Source organism: Acytostelium subglobosum (assembly GCF_000787575.1).
Source record: "Acytostelium subglobosum LB1 DNA, scaffold: scaffold2, whole genome shotgun sequence".
In the NCBI taxonomy this organism is placed as follows: domain Eukaryota; phylum Evosea; class Eumycetozoa; order Acytosteliales; family Acytosteliaceae; genus Acytostelium; species Acytostelium subglobosum.
In genome coordinates, this window is record NW_012236530.1 from 834,007 (window position 1) to 855,126 (window position 21,120).

The following is a 21,120-nucleotide window of genomic DNA, read 5'->3' on the forward strand; positions in this document are numbered from 1 at the left end:
GTCATCTCCAACTCAACTGCAACAGATATCTCTCTCCTTTCACACACCACACACATTCAAGTCAATCCAAACACACACACCCAAATCATCATCATCAATAACAACAATGTGTGTGGTTGTGGACAGACGTCTTTACATCGATGTCTGTCATGCCATCCCATGTCTGTGTGTCTCACATGATGATGCAACATTTATAATTGTTGTTTTCGATGATACACATATAAGTATATATATTGTTATTATATACTTTGCATTGATTGCTTACTCATTATAATATTAAGTGTCGATGTGTATACACCTCGCGATTACCACTGATATCAATCAATCATTCATTCATTCTTTCATTCACTCATTCACTCTATAACAATCAATCACATCTCATATCGTCCATCTTGTTATTGACACCAATGTATACATTCTAGGTTCATTCATATCATATCATTTCAATCAATCAATCAATCAATCATTCAATCATTCAGTATTATTATTGGACAAGGATACAGAGATACAGAGAGATACATAGATAGATAGCTAGATATAGATATAGAATGAGTTTAAAGACATCGGACCCAATTGCTTACTCTGACCAGGCAACAAGAGCAAACTACTGGAAGGAGGAAGCTGTCAAATGGGAGAAGTTATGTATAAAGTACAAGAAGGAGGCAGAGGATCTGAGAACAAAGTTGGACGATCTAAAGGTCAAATATAATGAATTGTAAGATAGATAGAGGATGTGGATATGACAGGTTCATGATATTGACATCAATCAATGTAATGTAATGTAATGTAATGTAGATTGAATGTTGATGGAGCGACTACAAAGAGATCACCATCATCATTGGGTACATCGAATGAACATAATCAACCAGTATCAATTGGTAGTGTTGGAAGTAGTGGAAGTGGTGAGTTGGCAATGTCGCCAACGAACTCTACAGAGAAGAAGAAGAAGAAGTGGAATATTATCAAGTTCTTGGATAAGAAGCAACCGAGCTCAAACGCATTGCCAATCGCCAGCTTGAAGAAGGAGTTGTCAATGTCGTCCACATCGATAAACACAAGCAGCAGCAGCTTAAGCAGTGTTGTGAATAACAACAACAATGACGACGACTCACAACTATCCAATGGCTTCACTTATGATGAGCGCGAGCTTAGCACACACTACCATCATCTGCCCAAGCTATTGGTCAAGCCACTAAAACAAAAGTCGTCGTCCTACGTGCGCTTCTCTGGGCCCGACTGCCCGACGCCCACTGAGGCAAACACAGTGGCGGGTGCGGCACGCGAGCTGTACCAGGTGACATACGGCGACTCGGTCCACGCGCTGTCCACCAGCACCTACCCCTCGCCCATTGGCTCCAAGGGCAGAGACGGCGACCCCATCGCCGACCGCTACAACGTCGTGATCTACGAGAACAGATTGATTGCCTGTTTGGCCGATGGCTGCAACTGGGGCCTTCGTCCACAAGAGGCCGCAAAGAAGGCCAGCGAAGCATTCATCGAGTACTGTATCTCAAAGAGCGAGTCCATCCAGGATGTCAAGCAAGTTGGCAAGATCCTTTTTGATGCGTTCGAGTCGGCACATCATTCAATCCTCAAGGGCAAGGACGACCTGTGGGAGGCCGGCACCACGACCCTGCTGGGAGGCCTTCTGCTCGAGATCAACAAAGGCGACGACAAGTGGTCGCCAGAGTGGGAGTTTGTATTGGCGTCGGTCGGTGATTGCAAGGCCTACCTGATCACCGATGGCGAAGTGTCAGATATTACAGAGGGCAACAGAGTCAGTCTGGATGCCAAGGACTGTGGTGGTCGTCTAGGTCCACATCTGGATGAGGGCAAGCCAGACCTGAGGAATCTCAATGTGTTCTGCGCCAGTGTCAACCAGGGCGACATCATCCTACTGGTGACAGACGGCGTGCACGACAACCTCGACCCCTCGCACCTTGGCAAGACGCCCGCCGACATGTCCAAGGAGTTCAATCTCTCGGGCGCCAAGTGGGCCGATGTCGACCTGTCCAAGGCCGTGCAGGCCAAGACGGCCTTCACCACCAACTTCCTGGAGACTATGCTGCAGGGAATTACATCGCCATCCGAGATCACACACAAGCTTATCAATCACTGTTGGGACACGACACAGACGTCGCGCAACTTCATGGAGACCATGTCCGGCAAGCGATTGCCACAGGACTTTGTAAAATATCCAGGCAAGATGGATCACACGACGTGCATCTGTTTCCGCGTCGGACAGTTTGACATCTTGAACGACGATGGCAGCAAGTCGTCATCGTCCACAGCGTCATCAGTGATGCCATCGCCACAATCATCAACACCATACAGCTCACCCAGTATCTCATCACCACACAGCAACAACAACAACAACAACAGCCATCATCCACAGCCACATAAGGATTGGGTAAAGACCAAGGTGTCTGTACACCATCCAATCATTTCACCGTTCCTGAAAAAGGAGTTCTCTCTCGATTCCATGGCCAGTCCCAATGACACGTCCAGCCAGATATCGACACCCAACAGTAGTCCACGCGAGGATCAATAATGGGTTATAATCTTCATCATATTCATTCCATTCCCATCTTCCGACTACAACTCCTACCTCCCTCAACCCTTTTTTCCCCTCTTCTCGACTCATCCCAGCCCAGATCAATCTAAATCCAATTACCAAACTATCCAGCCAGTATCAATCAAACAAACAACAACCAAAGACCATCCTCGCTCCCCTTCCCCCTCCTCCAACCAACCAAGTCATGCATGCTGTCAGTCGAATCATTGACAAGCAATGATGAATGGCCAGTTGCAACATGCCAAGCGTGTTGTCAATGCACCTACTCCAATAAACCCAAAAGGAAGTATTTGTAAACATTCTCTATTATACCTCTTCCCCGGTGTCGGGCTCTCGGAGTTAAATCGTGAAATCAGATTTGGCCCATATTCCCAATGTGTACCACGATGACACAAACCCTTTCATTCTTTCATTCATTTATTCAAACACACAGCACAGACACAGAGATAGAGAGATAGAGGATGATAAAAGCTATACTTATTGTAAATAACAGCGGCAAGGCAAGGTTGACCAAGTTCTATGAGAAATGTGTAGGTGTTATCAATATCAAAGAGTTGAGTTGTATTTGAATAGCGCTCTCTAACTCAAATGATTCAAATAGTCAATAGATAAACAACAGCAGATTATTAGAGACTTGTTCTTATTGGTTTCAAAGAGATCGGATCGATCATGTAACTTCCTAGAGGTTGAAGATATATTCGATACCGACACCAAGATCATATATAGACACTTTGCAACACTATTCTTTATATTCGTAGTCGACTCATCAGAGAGTGAGTTGTCAATGATTGACCTCATTCAAACCTTTGTAGAGACACTAGATAAGTGTAAGTATCAATCAATCATTCAATCGCTCATTCATTCATCTCACTCACTAATGACTACTTCGTTCTGATACTTAGGCTTTGAGAATGTTTGTGAACTACACTTGATCTTCCACGCAGACAAGGTACATTATATATTGGATGAGATGGTTATGGGTGGACTGGTATTAGAGACCAATCCAAACATCATTGTATCAAACTACGATGCACAGAACAAGATGGAGAAAGCAGAGAGTCCAATCATGTCTGGATTCCAAGGTGTATTCCAAACTATCAAGCCTAGATAATGAATAGTTCAATATTATTAGAGTCATATAATAATAATAACAATAGTATATAAAGTGTAGAATCTAGACAGGTAAACATCTTATCTCTGAGTTGTGCCCATTGACACGCCATCATTCTGTTCGAGAGGACCTCCAAAGTCGCAAAACACAACAACTTTGTGTGTCATCGATTGAGGTCTTTCATTACTTTGAATGCCCCAGCAGAGGACATAATGACTATTTGTTATAACAATATATAACAATTAGTTGTTGTTGTTGTACATTCAATCAATCAATCAATAATACCTATTATAACAAGAGACAAAGAGAAATAGTAGAGAGAAAGAATGACAGGCTCATGGGTGTTCCTTGCAGCAATTGCACCTGTCGTCACCTTTATTGAGGGTGGATGGAGGTATATGGGTGTAGGTAATCAATAGAATGCATGCATGGTGTCATAGTATGAGTGGAAGTAAGTGAGACTAACAGACAGACAACATACAGGGTGCATCTATAGTATTTCATGGAATCAAGACGTATGTATTTGGAAAGCTGGTGAGAACAGTCGAGTATCCCGATGGCGAGATGGTATCGATAGTCATTCGTACCAACAATCTGAATAGGTTGAAGAATGAAGTATGTTGTTGTTATATCATCATTCATTCATTCAACCTACATACTTACTCAATCACAATCGTCAACAACAAAGATCATAAAGCATCAACCTGCATTGTTCCCTGGTGTCGAACTCGATCAGGCAGATGTAAAGTACATGGCAAGATGGACACCGCCACACTTCACAGAGGTATGCACAAAGAATAAGGACCTCAAGATGGTACCGGATGGAGGTGTTGTGTTCTGGTCACGCTTCGAACCAATACCAAAGAGAAACGTCACACTGGACATCAAGGACAAGGATGTTATCAAGCTGGATCAGGCCATCAGTTTTGTCTCTAGAATGGGCGGCAAGCAAGGAGGTGTCGTTGAGGAGGCGGCAAAGCTGAGCGAGCCACAAGAGAACGCTCTCATCGATATGTTGCTGGAGAAGGACGATGGCGTATTGGCGCTACACAGGAACTTCAATCAGTTCCCTGTACTATTCAAATATCACGCTCTGCGGTACCTTCATGCCAAGGGTAGACTGGTCGTTGCCGACCAACCACAAGTACAAACACAAGCACAGGCAGCACAAACACAGACTCAAGTGCAGGCACAGACTCAGCCTCAGACACAACAGGCAACTACTGCTGCTGCTGCTCAACAACAGCAGAAACAACAGCAACATGCTACAGCGGCCACGACTAAAGGACCAGCAACTGCCACACAACCACAGTCACAGACACAACAACAAAAGACACAACAAGTTATACAGAAGCAACAGCAACAGCAACAACAACAACAAAGTGAACAATCCAAACCAGTTTCTCCGACACAGGCACCTTCGCCTCATGAACTGACAAACACTGTATAGACATATCCCATCCTTCTTTCTCATGGACTGCCACTTTTCACTTCCAATCGCGACCAATCAATCATCGATCCATTTGGATTAAAGATATACATTCAGGGTCTTGCCATTGTCCATCCATTCACAAGAAGGACAGCAACAGCAGACACTGTTTTATTTAGATAGACATAGTCTTCTTGGCGAGCTCGATATTACTCTATCTCTATCTCCTGGCTTTGTCATCCATGGTGTTACTCTCCTTCTTGGGTGACTTGTACATGAAGTACCAGACAGCAGCGACCACCGCCACACCTAGACCAATGGCCGGCATGTTACGTTGGAACGGCGACTGTGAGTTGGGATCATAGGTAAACTTGTTGGGGTTCTCAGTGGCGAAGGTCCTACTCCTGGTCGATTTGATAAAGAATGGAGATGACCTAGTTGTAGTCATCATCATTCCAGAAGGTGTAGTGACTGGTACCTTCTTGAATACACCTTTGGTAATAGCTCTGGAGACTGACATTGTTTGAAATCTTTAGACAAGCAAGTATTACTATTATTATTAGTTTGATTGATTGATTGATTATTGTTGTAATTATAATGGATGTTTGGATTGTCCATCAACTTCTTATGTAGTTGGGCAAACCCAAGTACCTCAATCCAATATTATTATTATAAGGTCTCTGATGCTTGAAGCCCCACACACACTTTCCTTGTTTGTACATCCGATCAAATAAAGTATTGTCATAGTTATACAAGTATCCAAATAAGGAATTAAGTATGAATGAGCATCCTCAAACCAATAATGTAGTGACACGTTATAATGATGATCCAAGTGATGATTGGATATTAAATTAGTTAGAGATACAGAGACATGTGTTTATATATAATGTATAAGTAAGAAGGATAAACAATCATCTCAAGCCAAGGTAGCACTTGATTATATTTCCTCATCACTGTCATCACCATAGGCAACAATGTTGCTCTTTGGCTTCCTGATAATAGAGATGATGGAACCAATGATGAAGGCGGCAACGATGCCCCAGGTGGCATAATAGAAGATGACTCCAAAGAAGCTGGTGCCCATCTCGACACGCGAGATCAGCAGACCGATCTGAGTCATAACACATGCTGATGGTGGTGCGTTGATGGTGCACGACTCAATCGCGTTGCTGGTGACGTTGTACCAGACTTGAGTGCCAAACATGGCGTATTGTGGTGCCAGCTGCACGATCTGGATGTTTAGACACAGGTTGGAGAGCATCAGGATCACCGAGGCAATGAGCAAAGCCTGTGGTGCAGTCCTTGATGGTGTGAACTCGTACAGCTTGATCCAAAGGAATCTAATACCAATCTTCACAATGCCTGAGAGTGTTGCAATGTACACGTAGAGAATGAGTAGACCAAGAAGAATGTAGTCCAATGGGAAGTACTGTTTAGGTGAGTGAGCAAAGGGAAAGGTTGGTTTGTTAGTAAGTGTCTGCCTGTGTGCGTGTTGAGAACATGAATGAGATCGATTCATACTGGAGCAGAAGCGGACAACATGAGGTCGATTGGGTTCTTGAGCTTGGGATAGTCGGTGAGGAATCCACATGCAGCACCACAGACTGAGCTGGACAGCTTGTCAATGATTGACAGGACGATTGAGATGATGAGCAGCAGTGAGATCAGGAGGAAGATGAATCCAAAGATAAAGGTGAATGGTCTGACAACGACCAAGATCTTTCTGATGCCAGAGTTGGAGGCGTCGAGTCTGCTCGAGTGCTTCTGGAGTACTCTCTCCTTGGACTTGAGCAGGCTGAGTGTCTGCTCCTCGTTGGCAGACATGGCCTTGCCGCTGGCGTATTTGGACGAGTAGTAGTTGGCCTTCTCGCGAGTCTTGTAGATGTTCTCGGTGATATCGTGACGATCGTCGCTGACTCTGCGACGGCCCTTGATGAGACCGATGGGGAAGGCTGAGAGACCAAAAGCGGTGAAGACGAACCATACGAGGAAGCCAAGAATGGTGAGACAGGCAATGGCAAATATCATGGACGAGACGGCTGCGTTCTGATTGAGCAACTCTTGCTCCAACCAGTCCTTTGCATTCTGGTTGTCCACTGGCTTGTTGGAGCCGGGGCGGATGAAGGCACCAACGATAAACAGAACAATAGCAAAGACGATGGTGAACGAGGTATATTTACATGCGCCAAGGATCCTGGCGCCAGTTGTCACTCCACTTGCCTCATCCTCCTCCTCGTAGTAGAAGTAGGCAAATGGCATCATGACCAAGGCAAACAACAATGTGAAACCATAGAACGCTGTATTACATTGTGTTGTTGTGTTAGGGTCATGACATGTCGCGCTTTAAAGGGAATGAATACACATACCATAATAGAAGATTCTAAGCGAGAGATTGCGTTGATCAATATCATTCTGTGAGATGGTGATGTTTCCAAGTGAGTTTGACATTGTCGAGACGTTCAAGATATCGACTGGAATGATCATGACACAAAGCAATGCAGTGGTCAGTCCAATGATCGATACAATTGTCGTGAACTTCTCCGACTGATGCTTATCAGAGTAGTATTTGATAATGATTATATTCAATAGCACTGTGCACTAGATATCGTATGATCGATTGATTTGTAAGACATTATGTTTGATTGATTGATTGATTGATTGATCTAGTCAACTAGTTAAGACATACTATTGCTACAATGCCAAAGGCAGCCCAACCAAAACCTATTTGTAACATGATTTGGTAGTATTTATGTAAATGTATGTATGTGTATTTGAATGAATGAATGAAAAGAAGATGTTGGTGAGAGAGAGAGACAGAGTTGGAGTGTTGTAGTTGTGGTTGGTTTGAGTTGAGGGGTGGATGGTGTGAGTGAAGTGTCTGTATCCCAGGACACACACAAGACAGAAAGTTGGCAAAGTTTGGGAAGGAAAAATCTGTTTTGACATCCACCCCCAAATTACCTTATCGGGAAGGTCGAACTTATCGATCACTTATTGTTGGAACAATGAAGTCAAAGGTCTTGAGTTAAGTCATTGAATAGAGATAAAAGGTAAAAGGGTTGGAGGAGAGGTGGTTGCGCAACGTCCGTTGGATTGTTTGTTGGATACTCATTTGAGAGTGATCCAGGAGTCTTGTATATAATTCAAAGACACTACGTTTGTAATGATCTTATCGATGTGTGCGAATGTCTACGGTGTTAGCGTAGAGCATCCTCAATCCGGCGGACGTTTGCGATTTATGGTCTTTATGCTCATCATCATATCCATTATCGTTGTCATAATTTGGTTTGGTTTGTTTTGTTTGTTTGGTTGTTAATGATAACTATTGCCTCTGTGCACCTGCTTCCCCCGATCAATCAATAGTAATACAATCACTTATTAGTGATCAAATACAATACATTGTCAACTGTTATGGTAACAACATCATCAACAACATCATCAACTGTTGTTGCCACATTGTTTGTGTGTGTTGCCAAGTGTTTCCAATTGACATTCATGGACTACTTGGCGAAATTTCCGAACTGACTCTCTCGCCCAACAACATTTGTAATCCACAAAGTGTAAAGGAGGAGTAATAGTAAGCAAGAATACAAGCATTCTGATGTGGATATGTACAACTGGTGGGTGAGCATGAAGTAACATACTTCATGCTCACCCTTTTAATGGTCATGTCTAAATGACTGACTGTTTGACCTATTTGCTTAGGCTGTTTGTGCTACTCTTACTGTTAGTACTGCTGCTGGTGCTGCTGTTGATAATAGTACTGTTTCCCTTGTGTAGGTCTGCTGGCGTTGGAGTGGCATGCGCAGTACCCATTAGTTTGTAGCCCGCGAATGCCATCAAACCAATGGTGGCAGCAATGCCCCATGCATAGGTGTTCATCTTTGCAAAGCCTCTATAGTACTCATTGATCTGACTGATTGATGCCGGTTGTCCATTTGCAGCACGCTTTGTCAAGTTCTCTCTAATACTCTCTGCCATACTATGTCCACTTTCATTTGTTGCTCCACTGGCAGCATTGAATGCAGAAGTCGTACCTGTACCCTTCTTCATTGTATCAAATAAAGGGTTGTTCTTTGGTATCTTCTCTGATGTTGTCTCTGTAGGTTTAGTCATTCTTATTTTTATTATTATTATTATTACTATTATAATGTATAACAAGTATTTGAATGAATGTGAACGAATAAATGAATGAATGATAAATTGCGAATCTTGTGAAGTTGAACCCCACCCTTTTCCTTTCCAAGTTGAGAACATGAATGCATCTCAACGTCCATGGACATGAACAAGGTTTATTGACAACAAAGTTTTAATATATATATAATGATATATTTGTTATATTATTCATATGATTGAGATGATAGTATGCCAAAGAGATGGTCAATGTCGCGAAGATCCCAACAACAGACTTGGTTTGACTCGTGAATTGTGATTAGCTGGTAGGCCATATCACTTAGGGATGGATCCACTCCTCCATAGGTGATGGGCAAGACTAGCTTGATTGGTGTTGTATCTACAAGTGGGAAGGTGGCCAGTGGTCGCTGCATTACATCATGCAGTTGTCCAATCGATGGAAATCCATCTCCCAGCATGTTGTGGCTTTGAGCATAGACTGCCACCTCGTTTGCCAGCTGGTCAACATCGATGTATATTTGATTGTAGGTCGATACCATGTTCCTGGGATCAGGCTCCTCCAATGTGATGTTTGGAGCCATTGATTGATCTGATCCTGACGCGCCACTTCCATTGCCTTTGCCATTGTTGCTGCTGCTGTTGGCTGATGTCAGACTAGGCGATATATTCGTGCCCGAGACACTCTTACCCAGAACACCAATGAGCGGAACCTTTGCGCCATAGGTCTTGGGAGTGACATAGTGGAGGTGATGGAATGTTTTGAACTTGATAATGTCGTTGAATGGTGAAGGATGTCCACGATCGGCGCCTGTGCGAACACTGACGCATTTAGTCATATGAGGATAGATTGGATTGGTGTACTTGTACTGCCAGCTCTTGGTGAGATTCTGGTTGGTCTTGGCAGTGATGAACACTCCTTCATTGCCACCACTGACCACCAAACTGTCAATTGCGCCATCGGGTTGTTTTGCCACTGCCGCCGCGGCAGCTGTGATCACCAGTTTGGCACCAGGGATGAACGACTCCTTTCGTCTGATATTCCTAAATCCAAGATGAACAGTTCCTTCCAGTGTGCCAATGGCCATTGCCATCTATTGTTGCTACCTTCAATGCCAAGGTGTATGAGTGCAATTGTTATACATGTTATGATGTTCTCCATTACTGATGGGTCGGTGTATGTTTGCGCCAAACTGGCATTGGTCACCAACTCGCCATTGTCTTCGAGCATGGTTGGAGTGGGTCTAGGCTGACACTCAAAGCCACGCTTCAGCATTGTCTCATCATCCTTATATCCCGCCATTGCAAACATCTGATTCTGAAGGTAGTCAATGTTGTTCAACTTATACACCTGCTCTGTGCTCCAATCCCAGTTATCTCTCATATTTTGTTTGATCTCATATATCTCTCCATTATTGCATCCCTTATCAAACATGTCAATGTCAGTGATTGATTGATTGATTGATTGAATGAATGATTGAGTCCAAGTAGGTACATACGACGAACAAGTGATGTTCCATATCAGCGATGGCTGTAATACTGTGATTGAGGTCAAGCGTCTTCATGGGTAACAGTCCTTCAGAGTCGTTGGCAATCTCAACCAATGTTATCTTGCCACTCTTTGATATAGTGGCCAAGTAATGTCCATTGACTATATAATGTATAAAGTGTATATAATGATCTATATCAATCACATGTCTCTTAAGCTGATCAAACACATGTTAGTCTATCAATCAGATCATCTGATACATGGTCAGGTGGACTGACTTACAATCACAGCTTGGAATTGGACATAGTCTATTCTGATCTTCCAGAGTGCTACTTGTTTGTTGGTTGTGAACCCGCTGAGTATAAGATTGGAGACTTCATTGTACTTGTTCTTTGTGATTGACGCAGTGAGTTGATGCAACTGCTCACCAACTTGTGGCTCCAATGTGAAGAAGTGAACCCAAAGTGATGCCAGTCCTTTGTACCTACACACATGTAAGTTGTGTCAGTTGAGTAAGGTCGAGTAATCGAGTCCAGAGTTGCGATCACACTTACATCCAGCATTCAATGTGACCATTTGAGAATGATAGTATGAGTAGGTTGGCCTTGGATATTGCATTGATAATTGATGAGGTGTCGCAAGAGGAGGCGGGAGTGATAGAGGTCAGATAGGAAGTGCCACCACGTGTTCCGAATGATGAGAGCAATGCTCCAACCAATGAGTTGAGTCCAAAGTACATCGCCTCTCTAACAATCCTATTGATATATGTTGTGGACAGATGACTGGTGTCGATATGTCCACCTGATCGCAAGTAACCTAGTATCCATGCAAACACATCACCATCACGGTCGATAAATATATGACCATCTGCATCGCGTGGCACATCTTCTTCCCTCTGCTCTTGCAGCAAGTGTGCAAAGTATGTATTTGGTGCGCCATACAACAATGTGCCTATTGTCGTCTGATACTTTACACCTCCAACATTGAGTACAATCATCATCGTCATCATGTCATCTTTGCTATTACCATCCATTGTGGATGATGAAGTGTATAAAGTTGTTGTTGGTTGTTGTTGTTGTATTACTACTTTGTATTTGTATTTATCTGTGTGATTGTTAAGTATGATGGCAAAAGCAATGACTCAAGACTACACACTACACAAATGTTGTTGATTTCCCAACTACAACACAACACACATATAATAGTAATAGTCGGGTTACTCGAATAACCTTGGCCATCCTGATTGGCGAGGGACCTCACTGGTTCTCAAACACTTTGGTTGTGGGTTCTAAGACATACAAGCCGTGGCTAAAGATATTTTCAGATTGATTGGTCGATCTAATCCCATCACCCACACATTCTTCATTATACCTATTCCATGTAATAAGTAGTATAACATTGGCTTGATATTAATAATGAACATAAACCATTATTACAAGTTGTAATGTATCCAACTCATTGGTCATTTCATGGGAAGGATGGATGACCAAAGTGGTTAACATAAACATGGGATTCTGAACTCGTGGTTGTGCGTGCACCCCTTCAAGTTCAAGTCCCAAGGGTGTTCTTCATTCATTCATTCATTCATTGATTCATGTTCATTCATTCTCTCACATTGTTGTTATAATACAAATACAATATATAGTACTTCTTTAGTTGATTCATGTTTAGAAGATCATTATCAACAATGTCGAACTACCTATTCAAACCAAGTGCACAAGTTAGCTCATTTGGACCATCAGTATGGTTAGGTACGGTGTAGTTCATTCACACTGATACAATGAGAGATATACTCAATCAATCAAAGAATGATTGAACTAACTCATATGCGTATATACTGCCACATACAACAGAGTTCTCACCATTATCAATCAAATACAAGTCTGTCAACTTGGGTCAGGGCTTCCCGGACTTTGATCCACCAGAGTTTGTTACCAATGCTCTGAAACGAACGATTGATGCAGGTGGCTTCAATCAATATACTAGAAGTCCTGGACATCTGAGATTGGTGAACGCCATTGCCAACACCTACTCTCCATTGTTTGGTCGTCAGATCGATCCAATCACGGAGATACTCACAACGGTTGGTGCGTCCGAAGCACTCTTTGCCGCCATCCAATCGATCGTGAACAGAGGCGACGAGGTCATCTTGATCGAACCATTCTTTGACATATACACTGGCGCCATTATAATGGCTGGAGGTGACATCAAGGCTGTGTCGCTGCGTGAAGACAAGACATTGCGCGGGGAAGGCCAGCGTCGATCGTCGGCCCAGTGGCGTCTCGATTGGAGCGAGCTAGAGCAAGCTATTACCGACAAGACAAAGCTCATCATTATCAACAACCCGCACAACCCAACGGGCAAGGTTTGGTCTCGCGAGGAACTACTCAAGTTCTCCGAGATAGTCAAGCGCCATCCCAACCTCACGGTGCTCAGCGATGAGGTCTACGAGTGGATGACCTTTGACGACGCTGTCCACACTCGTATTGCCACGCTGCCCGACATGTACGAGCGCACAATCACCATTGGCAGCGCAGGCAAGACCTTCTCAATCACCGGTTGGAAGATCGGCTGGATCATTGGACCAAAGGCAATCGTGGGCACCGTCGCCAACACACATCAGTACATCCCTTTCAGTGTGTCGACGCCATGCCAGGAAGCTGTGGCCATTGCCCTTGAAGAGGCACCAAAGCTCAACTACTTTGCCGAGCTCAAAGCTATGTATCAATCAAAGCGTGACAAGCTGCTGTCTGGACTGACCGCTGCCGGTCTGGACCCCATCGTACCAGAAGGCACGTACTTTATCTTTGGTGACACGTCCAACATCAAGCTGCAAGGTGACCAAGGTCAGAACACGTCGATCACAGGCATGGGCAAGCATCTTCGCGATTGGAACGTCTGTCGCTGGTTGACCACAGACATTGGTGTCACGGCCATCCCGCCCTCTGCCTTCTACAGTATCGAGCACGAGCAAGAAGGTGCCAACTATGCTCGCTTCTGTTTCTGCAAGAAGGATGACGTATTAGATCGTGCCAACAGTTCACTATTGAAGCTAAAGCAACTGCAATGAACATAGATATACATAACTCCATTCATTCATTCATTCATTCATTCCGAAGCAGCCTGTGATTGTTTGATCGCGCGTGTGGTCACGGCCAATGCCACTTCCCAACTTCATCGGCTCGTTTAGACTTGCAGTGTAGACAACAACCCCCATTTAAACATCAATGATGTGATTGACCATCAGAGCATCAATGGTCATGAAACCGAGTTCAATTTGGGTGATGACTATGGGCAAAAACACAGATATTTGATCATTTTGATAATTTTTATTATTTTTTAGGACTTTTCCAGGCCCCAAGAGCCTCACATTCATTCATAAGAACACTCGGGCGAGGGGGCACCAACACCCTTTGATGATCGTTCACTTGCATACACCATTCATTCAGTTGTCTAACTCAATCATACAATATAAATATATATCTCAAACAACATGTTTAGACAGTTGCTTTCACAAAAGACCACAACAGGTCTAGTTTCAGCAGCCTGGCGTACATCCGCCAGTGCTTCACCCTTGCGCACATATGCCTCCAGCAAGACTACTACATCATACGTGAACGTGACCAGCCCCAACGAGAGTGTGTTCACCGCCCTGGACACATTCCCACGTCGCCACATCGGCCCATCAGACGAGGACATCAATGTGATGCTGTCCAAGATCACGACTTCCAAGGCGTCGTCGGTGCGCCCCACCTCGCTCGACAACCTCATCGAGTACACTGTGCCCAAGAGCATCAGCATGCAGCGCGACCTCGACATCGAGGGCAACCACATCAAGGGTGAGAACCAGATTCTGGCCGAGTTCCGTGAGCTCGTCAAGAAGAACAAGCTGTTCCGCTCGTTCATCGGCATGGGCTACTACAACACGATCACGCCACACGTCATCCAGAGAAACATCCTGGAGAACCCAGGCTGGTACACCCCATACACCCCTTACCAGGCAGAGATCTCACAGGGCCGTCTCGAGTCGCTGATCAACTTCCAGACCATGGTGACCGACCTCACCGGTCTGGCCATGGCCAACGCCTCGCTGCTCGATGAGGCCACCGCCGCTTCCGAGGCTGTCACCATGTGCATCAACCTGTCCAAGGGCAAGAAGGACTTTGCCTTCCTCGTGGACAAGCGCTGCCACCCACAGACTATCGACACCATCAAGACCAGAGCTGAGCCAAAGGGCGTGCGCATCGAGGTGTGCAGCTATCAAGACTTTGACTACTCTCGCAACGACGTTGTCGGTGTGCTCGTTCAGTACCCCGCCACTGACGGTTCCCTGCGCGACTACAGGGCCGTCGTCGAGAAGGCCCACGCCAACAAGGCGTTGGTCGTCTGTGCCACCGATCTGTTGGCACTCACCATGCTGACCCCACCAGGCGAGTGGGGCGCCGACATTGCCCTTGGTAACTCACAGCGCTTCGGTGTGCCTCTTGGATTCGGAGGCCCACACGCCGCATTCTTTGCCACCAGCCTCCAGTACAGTCGTCAGATTCCAGGTCGTATCATTGGTGTCAGCAAGGACAGCGCTGGCAACCGCGCATACCGCATGGCATTGCAGACTCGTGAGCAGCACATCAGACGTGAGAAGGCCACCAGCAACATTTGCACATCCCAGGCTCTCCTTGCCAACATGGCCGGTATGTACGGTGTCTACCACGGACCAAAGGGTGTCAAGCAGATAGCCCAAGCAGTCCACAAGAAGTAAGTCTCGGTCTCCCTCCCCTTTCCTCCCCATCTTGGAACCATCCCACTCACTAAATCACTCAATCACAGGACAATCATTTTGAAGAATGGACTTGAGAAGCTCGGCTACGAGATGTTGGATGCACCATTCTTTGATACGATCAAGGTGATCACCAATGAGCACACTGACAAGGTGCTGAGGGAGTTGGAGAAACGTGAGATCAACATTAGAAAGACATGCAACAAGTCCGTGTCGATTTCTCTGGACGAGTCGGTCACACCAACTGACGTTCAGCGTCTGCTCGAGGCCTTTGCCGCCGCCAATGGACAGAAGTTGTCATTCACTCCACAGTCGCTCGAGAAGGAGTTGGCCGATGGTGCCACCGCCATCCCCGCCTTCCTCCAGCGTAAGTCCGAGTTCATGACCCATCCAGTCTTCAACAAGTACCACAGCGAGCACGAGTTGCTCCGTTACATCCATCGTCTGCAGAAGAAGGACTTGGGTCTGACCACAGCCATGATCCCATTGGGCTCATGCACAATGAAGCTCAACGCCACCACTGAGATGTACCCCGTGTCATGGCCCGAGGTCAACTCGCTCCACCCCTTCGCCCCATCCTCCCAGACACTCGGCTACAAGGAGATGTTCGACTCACTCAGCAAGAGTCTTGCTGAGATCACTGGCTTTGCTGGCACTAGCTTGCAGCCAAACGCCGGTTCACAGGGTGAGTACGCCGGTCTGCTGGTCATCCGCTCCTACCTGCGCTCGATCGGTCAGGACAAGCGTGACATCTGTCTGATCCCCGTGTCTGCACACGGAACCAACCCAGCCTCCGCCGTCATGGCCGGCATGAAGGTCGTGGTCGTCGCCTGTGACGAGCAGGGTAACGTCGACGTTGCCGATCTGCGCGCCAAGGCCGAGAAGCACAAGGACAACCTGGCCGCACTCATGATCACCTACCCATCGACTCACGGTGTGTTCGAGGAGGGTGCCAAGGAGATCTGCCAGCTCATCCACTCGCTCGGTGGTCAAGTCTACATGGACGGTGCCAACATGAATGCTCAAGTCGGTCTCTGCCGCCCAGGCGACATTGGCGCAGACGTCTGCCATCTCAACCTTCACAAGACCTTCTGTATCCCACACGGTGGTGGTGGTCCTGGCATGGGCCCAATCTGCGTTGCCAAGCACCTCATCCCCTTCCTGCCCGGTCACTCTGTCGTTCCAGACGTCAGCACTCCACAGGCCATCGGCGCCATCTCTGCCGCACCATGGGGCAGCAGCTCGATCCTCCCAATCACCTACATCTACATCAACCTCATGGGCGGCGTTGGTCTGAAGCGCGCCACCCAGGTGGCCATCCTCAACGCCAACTACATGGCCGCTCGCCTAAAGGATCACTACAAGATCCTGTACACAGGTTCGCACGGTCTGGTGGCCCACGAGTTCATCATTGACCTGCGCTCATTCAAGGAGACGACCGGCATCGAGGCTGAGGACGTCGCCAAGCGTCTGCAGGACTACGGCTTCCACGGACCCACCATGTCATGGCCAGTGGTCAACACACTGATGATCGAGCCCACAGAGTCCGAGTCCAAGTACGAACTGGACCGTCTGTGTGATGCGCTCATCTCCATCCGTGGCGAGATTGCCGAGATCGAGTCTGGCAAGGCCAGTCGCGACAACAACCTCCTGGTCAACGCTCCACACACTGAGCACGTGATCACCTCTGACAAGTGGGATCGTCCATACACACGTGAGCGTGCTGCCTACCCCTCAGTGGCCACTCGCGAGTCCAAGTTCTGGCCATCAGTTGGTCGTGTCGACAACGTGTTTGGAGACCGTAACCTTGTGTGCGCCTGTCCACCACTCAGCGACTACCAATAGACAATGATAGATGTTCTTGTTTATTTTTTTAAATATTCCAATCTCTGTTATAAATAATTTACTTAATCCATCCATGTCTTGCCAGTCCTTCCTCATCTGAATCACCAAAGAACCAAGACAAGGCATATATACCACCTTTCCAGTCCGCCAAATCTCAAGTGATCATTCACACATTCAACCAAACAATCAATCATTCAATCATTCAATCAAACATGCTGGACAAATACAATGATTATATTATCATAGAGATTGGTGTACATCTCTCTAGTGTTGATATAGTGGCATTGAGATTGGTCTCCAAGAGGTTATTCAAACTATTCCCTGGTCGTCTCAAGATCCTAAAAAGAAATTGGTCATTTGATGATCTTCGAGATGTCGACGGTTCCATTCAACAAGACACAATACCATCATCAGTGACTAATGTTGACCTTGGTGACTACAATCACCTACTTGAACCTGGCATCATACCATCTTCAGTTATCATTCTCAACATGGGTCGCTACAATCAAACTCTTGAACATGGTTGCATTCCATCTTCAGTGACCAAGCTCAACATTGAACAAACAAGATTGAATCATCCAATCAAAATGGGAGTATTACAAACTTCAATAACAGATCTTTGTATTGCCGATCATATTATATGTCCACTTGGCAACATCCCATCATCAGTAACCAGTTTGGAAATAGGACTTGTCCCCCATCATAGTGATTATTACGATGAGGATGACATTGATAATCAACCTCCTTCATTATCGATCCCACCTTTTGTTACCCATCTCACTCTTGGATATATACATCATGATGACTTTACTGTGATGTCGGCATCGATGCCACCATCATTGACATGGTTGTCAATGTCAAGCTACTTTGATGATGTTCAGTCTCTTCCACCAGGGCTCACCTTTCTACACCTTGACCATTCGGCCAGGATACTACCTGGTGCACTGCCCCACTCTTTGACGCATCTCATATACGTAGATCAAGCCTACTCTGTAGATCGTTCGGCTGGTACCATTTCTGTCAGGCCCGGTACAATCCCACCATCAGTCACTCAATTGACCATTGGAAACATTGTGCCATATGGTGACGCATCAAACAAGGCAGTACCCCTGCTTCCCAACTCAATCACCGACCTGACCTTTAGTGATTACTGCAATCAACCTCTGGGCAATAATGGTGGGATCATAATCCCAGAGGCAGTTACCAAGTTATCATTTGGACATTGTTTCAATCAGAGAGTCAACCCTCACTTACTTCCATCATCAATCACCAAGTTATCATTTGGATTCAACTTTAACCAACCTTTAAGATTCAATTCAATACCACCATCAGTGACAAGATTGAGATTCGGAGAGTCTTTCAATCAAGTACTACATCCTGGTACATTGCCATCATCATCATTAATACACTTATCGTTTGGATTTGATTTCAATTGTCCATTGGCAGTCGGTTCGATACCAAGTACAGTCCGATTCCTAAAGTTTGGGGATCGATTCAATCAATCAATATCGAATCCAATACTTCAAGAATCATTGACCAATCTTAAGCTTGGCTACAAGTTTGACAAGATGTTGGATGTGCCGAAATCATTGGTCAAGTTGAGGATTGGACGATTTGGTCCATACCATCAGGACCCAAACGACGACTCACACAATGTCAAGTTGTTAAAGAGAATACCCAGAGACCAGATCAAGACAATACATTTGGACACAAAGCCATCATCACTCAAACATATATCGATTGGAATGGGACATTACCAACACATAGTTAGTGTCAATGATCAGCGTAGACTCAACTTCACCATCGTACATCACAAACCATTATTAATATCACTTGAGTTTAGATCTAGGAGTTTGTCATCAGTCAGGTATCCACCTTAAGTTTGTCAGTGAGTACTAAGAGATGTGTACTTGATGTCCTTCGAACTGAGAGTGGAGTATCAGGTATGTCAACATGTATAACAGTGAATGAATCTAATTTGAGTGAGTATAATAATGTTTCAAGAAATGGTTTGTGATGTACGATGGTGAAGTTGAGTCTACGCACTCATTTCTCGAATCTTCTCACTTTTGGAATCAACAACAGTTCTGAAGATCATGACGACGATTCATTATTATTTCGATCTATCTTAAATCATTATCTATTATATATATCATATATCATATATATCTTACTATTAAATAAATATGTCAACAACAACAAATACATCATCAATTGAATCTATTGCTGTAAAGAAGGAGATTGAACTGCATCACCAACTTCATGGAATCGATTGTATTGGCTTTGATATGGATATGACCTTGGTGCGCTACAAGAATGATGCCCTCTGTCGTCTGATCTTTGACAACCTGCTCACTACTCTTATACCAAACCATCCACATCTCAAATCGGTAAGTGGCTCAGCTGATCACTGGCTGGGATGACAATGAGTGCGCCACACTAACACTCTCTTCTTCCTCCACAGTGTCCATTGAACATGGACCTTTGCCACAGGGGAACAATCATCGATATTCACAATGGATACATACTCAAGTTGGACAGCAAGAAGAGAGTGTTGCGTGCTTACTTTGGTGATGAGGTCGTGTCAAAGACACAGATCGACAATGAGTACCACAAGGCCACGATTGAGGGCACCGATCTGCCATTGGAGAACTTCACTGGCAACAGCTCCAGCAGGTACCTGGTACTTAGTTCCTTCTTTGAGCTGCCTCTCGGTCCAATCTGGCTCTGTCACATCAACCATCTGAAGCAGCTTGAGACATTGGCACCTGGCCAGGAGTACGTCAGCCTCAAGAAGAACGACATTCAGTCCTTCATCAAGAGCATCATTGCATCGATGGACTACAGCTTCAACGACTATTGGAACAGCGAGTACCATGCCACCATCCGCGCCAACCCCGGCAACTTTGTCTACAAGGCCACTGAGGAGTTCAAATCGTGGCTGCGTCGTATGCGTGAGCGTGGAGTCCGCGTGCTCCTCATCACCAACTCCAAGTCCGAGTACGCTCACATGCTCATGACCTACTCGTACGGCGAGAACTTCCAGGAGCTGTTTGATCTGGTGATCACTGATGCCAGGAAGCCCACCTACTTCAGTCCCAACAACACATCGCCCACCTATGACCTGAAGAACTTCTTCCCCAAGGAGATCAACGAGTCGATGAAGCACAACGGACTGCTTGAATTCAACACCAACACCGTCTATCACCAGGGCAACGTGAACGACCTCATCGCCTCAATCCGCGCATCAAAGAACAAAGAGGACATTTCATTCTGCTACGTTGGAGATCATCTGATCTACGATGTCACCTCTCCCAAGCAGTAAGTAATCATCACATGGATGGATTGACGGGCTGGACGCGACAGCATGCTAAACTCAATCAATCGATCAAACAGACATCTGAAATGGATGACCATTGCAATCGTCGAGGAGATTGAAGACCCTGATGAGATTGTGATATTGAAGCGCAGTAGTCCACCTTTCCAGTCCAAGAGTGGTGCGGTCACCACTACAGGCAAGCAATATGAATGGGGATCATTCTTTAGCTTCCACGATCATGCGGTCGGTGCGACAACTGAGACATTCTGGTCATATGTCATCAGATACAATGCTGATATTGCCGTGCCCTCCGTGGAGACACTGGCCAAGTACTTTGACGACTCTGCATTCGACAAGGATTCATTGTTGCCATGCTCGATCATCTACACATAATTTCGATTAATACAGGATACAACAGTGGAGCTGACGACCAATGGAATGGAT

The 21,120-nt window shown here is 45.5% G+C and overlaps 10 protein-coding genes across 10 annotated transcripts; 7 read left to right on the forward strand and 3 right to left on the reverse strand.

Moving 5' to 3' along the window:
- Nucleotides 1-548: 548 nt before the first annotated feature.
- Nucleotides 549-2,551, forward strand: SAMD00019534_011050 (hypothetical protein; the record flags this gene model as incomplete). Its single annotated transcript, XM_012903072.1, has 2 exons — nucleotides 549-715; nucleotides 796-2,551. The coding sequence occupies 2 exons, from the start codon at nucleotides 549-551 to the stop codon at nucleotides 2,549-2,551; spliced, it is 1,923 nt and encodes a 640-aa protein (XP_012758526.1).
- Nucleotides 2,552-3,036: 485 nt separating this feature from the next.
- Nucleotides 3,037-3,686, forward strand: SAMD00019534_011060 (hypothetical protein; the record flags this gene model as incomplete). The annotated part of the gene is made up of 3 exons (XM_012903073.1): nucleotides 3,037-3,105; nucleotides 3,177-3,402; nucleotides 3,478-3,686. The coding sequence occupies 3 exons, from the start codon at nucleotides 3,037-3,039 to the stop codon at nucleotides 3,684-3,686; spliced, it is 504 nt and encodes a 167-aa protein (XP_012758527.1).
- A 326-nt stretch (nucleotides 3,687-4,012) lies between these two features.
- On the forward strand, nucleotides 4,013-5,130 carry SAMD00019534_011070 (hypothetical protein; the record flags this gene model as incomplete). The annotated part of the gene is made up of 4 exons (XM_012903074.1): nucleotides 4,013-4,090; nucleotides 4,170-4,301; nucleotides 4,375-4,902; nucleotides 4,999-5,130. Coding segments are annotated over 4 exons (870 nt in total), but the record flags the coding sequence as incomplete, so codon positions are not given.
- Nucleotides 5,131-5,335: 205 nt separating this feature from the next.
- Nucleotides 5,336-5,635, reverse strand: SAMD00019534_011080 (hypothetical protein; the record flags this gene model as incomplete). Its single annotated transcript, XM_012903075.1, has 1 exon — nucleotides 5,336-5,635. One exon carries the CDS (start codon nucleotides 5,633-5,635, stop codon nucleotides 5,336-5,338), a length of 300 nt encoding a protein of 99 aa, XP_012758529.1.
- A 417-nt stretch (nucleotides 5,636-6,052) lies between these two features.
- On the reverse strand, nucleotides 6,053-7,849 carry SAMD00019534_011090 (hypothetical protein; the record flags this gene model as incomplete). Its single annotated transcript, XM_012903076.1, has 4 exons — nucleotides 6,053-6,544; nucleotides 6,637-7,412; nucleotides 7,482-7,713; nucleotides 7,802-7,849. 4 exons carry the CDS (start codon nucleotides 7,847-7,849, stop codon nucleotides 6,053-6,055), a joined length of 1,548 nt encoding a protein of 515 aa, XP_012758530.1.
- Nucleotides 7,850-9,455: 1,606 nt separating this feature from the next.
- On the reverse strand, nucleotides 9,456-11,768 carry SAMD00019534_011100 (hypothetical protein; the record flags this gene model as incomplete). The annotated part of the gene is made up of 5 exons (XM_012903077.1): nucleotides 9,456-10,340; nucleotides 10,412-10,669; nucleotides 10,746-10,897; nucleotides 11,014-11,219; nucleotides 11,290-11,768. 5 exons carry the CDS (start codon nucleotides 11,766-11,768, stop codon nucleotides 9,456-9,458), a joined length of 1,980 nt encoding a protein of 659 aa, XP_012758531.1.
- A 630-nt stretch (nucleotides 11,769-12,398) lies between these two features.
- SAMD00019534_011110 (hypothetical protein) lies at nucleotides 12,399-13,796 on the forward strand (the record flags this gene model as incomplete). Its single annotated transcript, XM_012903078.1, has 2 exons — nucleotides 12,399-12,486; nucleotides 12,589-13,796. Coding segments are annotated over 2 exons (1,296 nt in total), but the record flags the coding sequence as incomplete, so codon positions are not given.
- Nucleotides 13,797-14,210: 414 nt separating this feature from the next.
- On the forward strand, nucleotides 14,211-17,357 carry SAMD00019534_011120 (hypothetical protein; the record flags this gene model as incomplete). The annotated part of the gene is made up of 2 exons (XM_012903079.1): nucleotides 14,211-15,490; nucleotides 15,563-17,357. Coding segments are annotated over 2 exons (3,075 nt in total), but the record flags the coding sequence as incomplete, so codon positions are not given.
- An 815-nt stretch (nucleotides 17,358-18,172) lies between these two features.
- On the forward strand, nucleotides 18,173-19,237 carry SAMD00019534_011130 (hypothetical protein; the record flags this gene model as incomplete). Its single annotated transcript, XM_012903080.1, has 1 exon — nucleotides 18,173-19,237. One exon carries the CDS (start codon nucleotides 18,173-18,175, stop codon nucleotides 19,235-19,237), a length of 1,065 nt encoding a protein of 354 aa, XP_012758534.1.
- Nucleotides 19,238-19,543: 306 nt separating this feature from the next.
- SAMD00019534_011140 (hypothetical protein) lies at nucleotides 19,544-21,069 on the forward strand (the record flags this gene model as incomplete). The annotated part of the gene is made up of 3 exons (XM_012903081.1): nucleotides 19,544-19,747; nucleotides 19,822-20,678; nucleotides 20,754-21,069. 3 exons carry the CDS (start codon nucleotides 19,544-19,546, stop codon nucleotides 21,067-21,069), a joined length of 1,377 nt encoding a protein of 458 aa, XP_012758535.1.
- Between the last annotated feature and the right edge of the window lie 51 nt (nucleotides 21,070-21,120).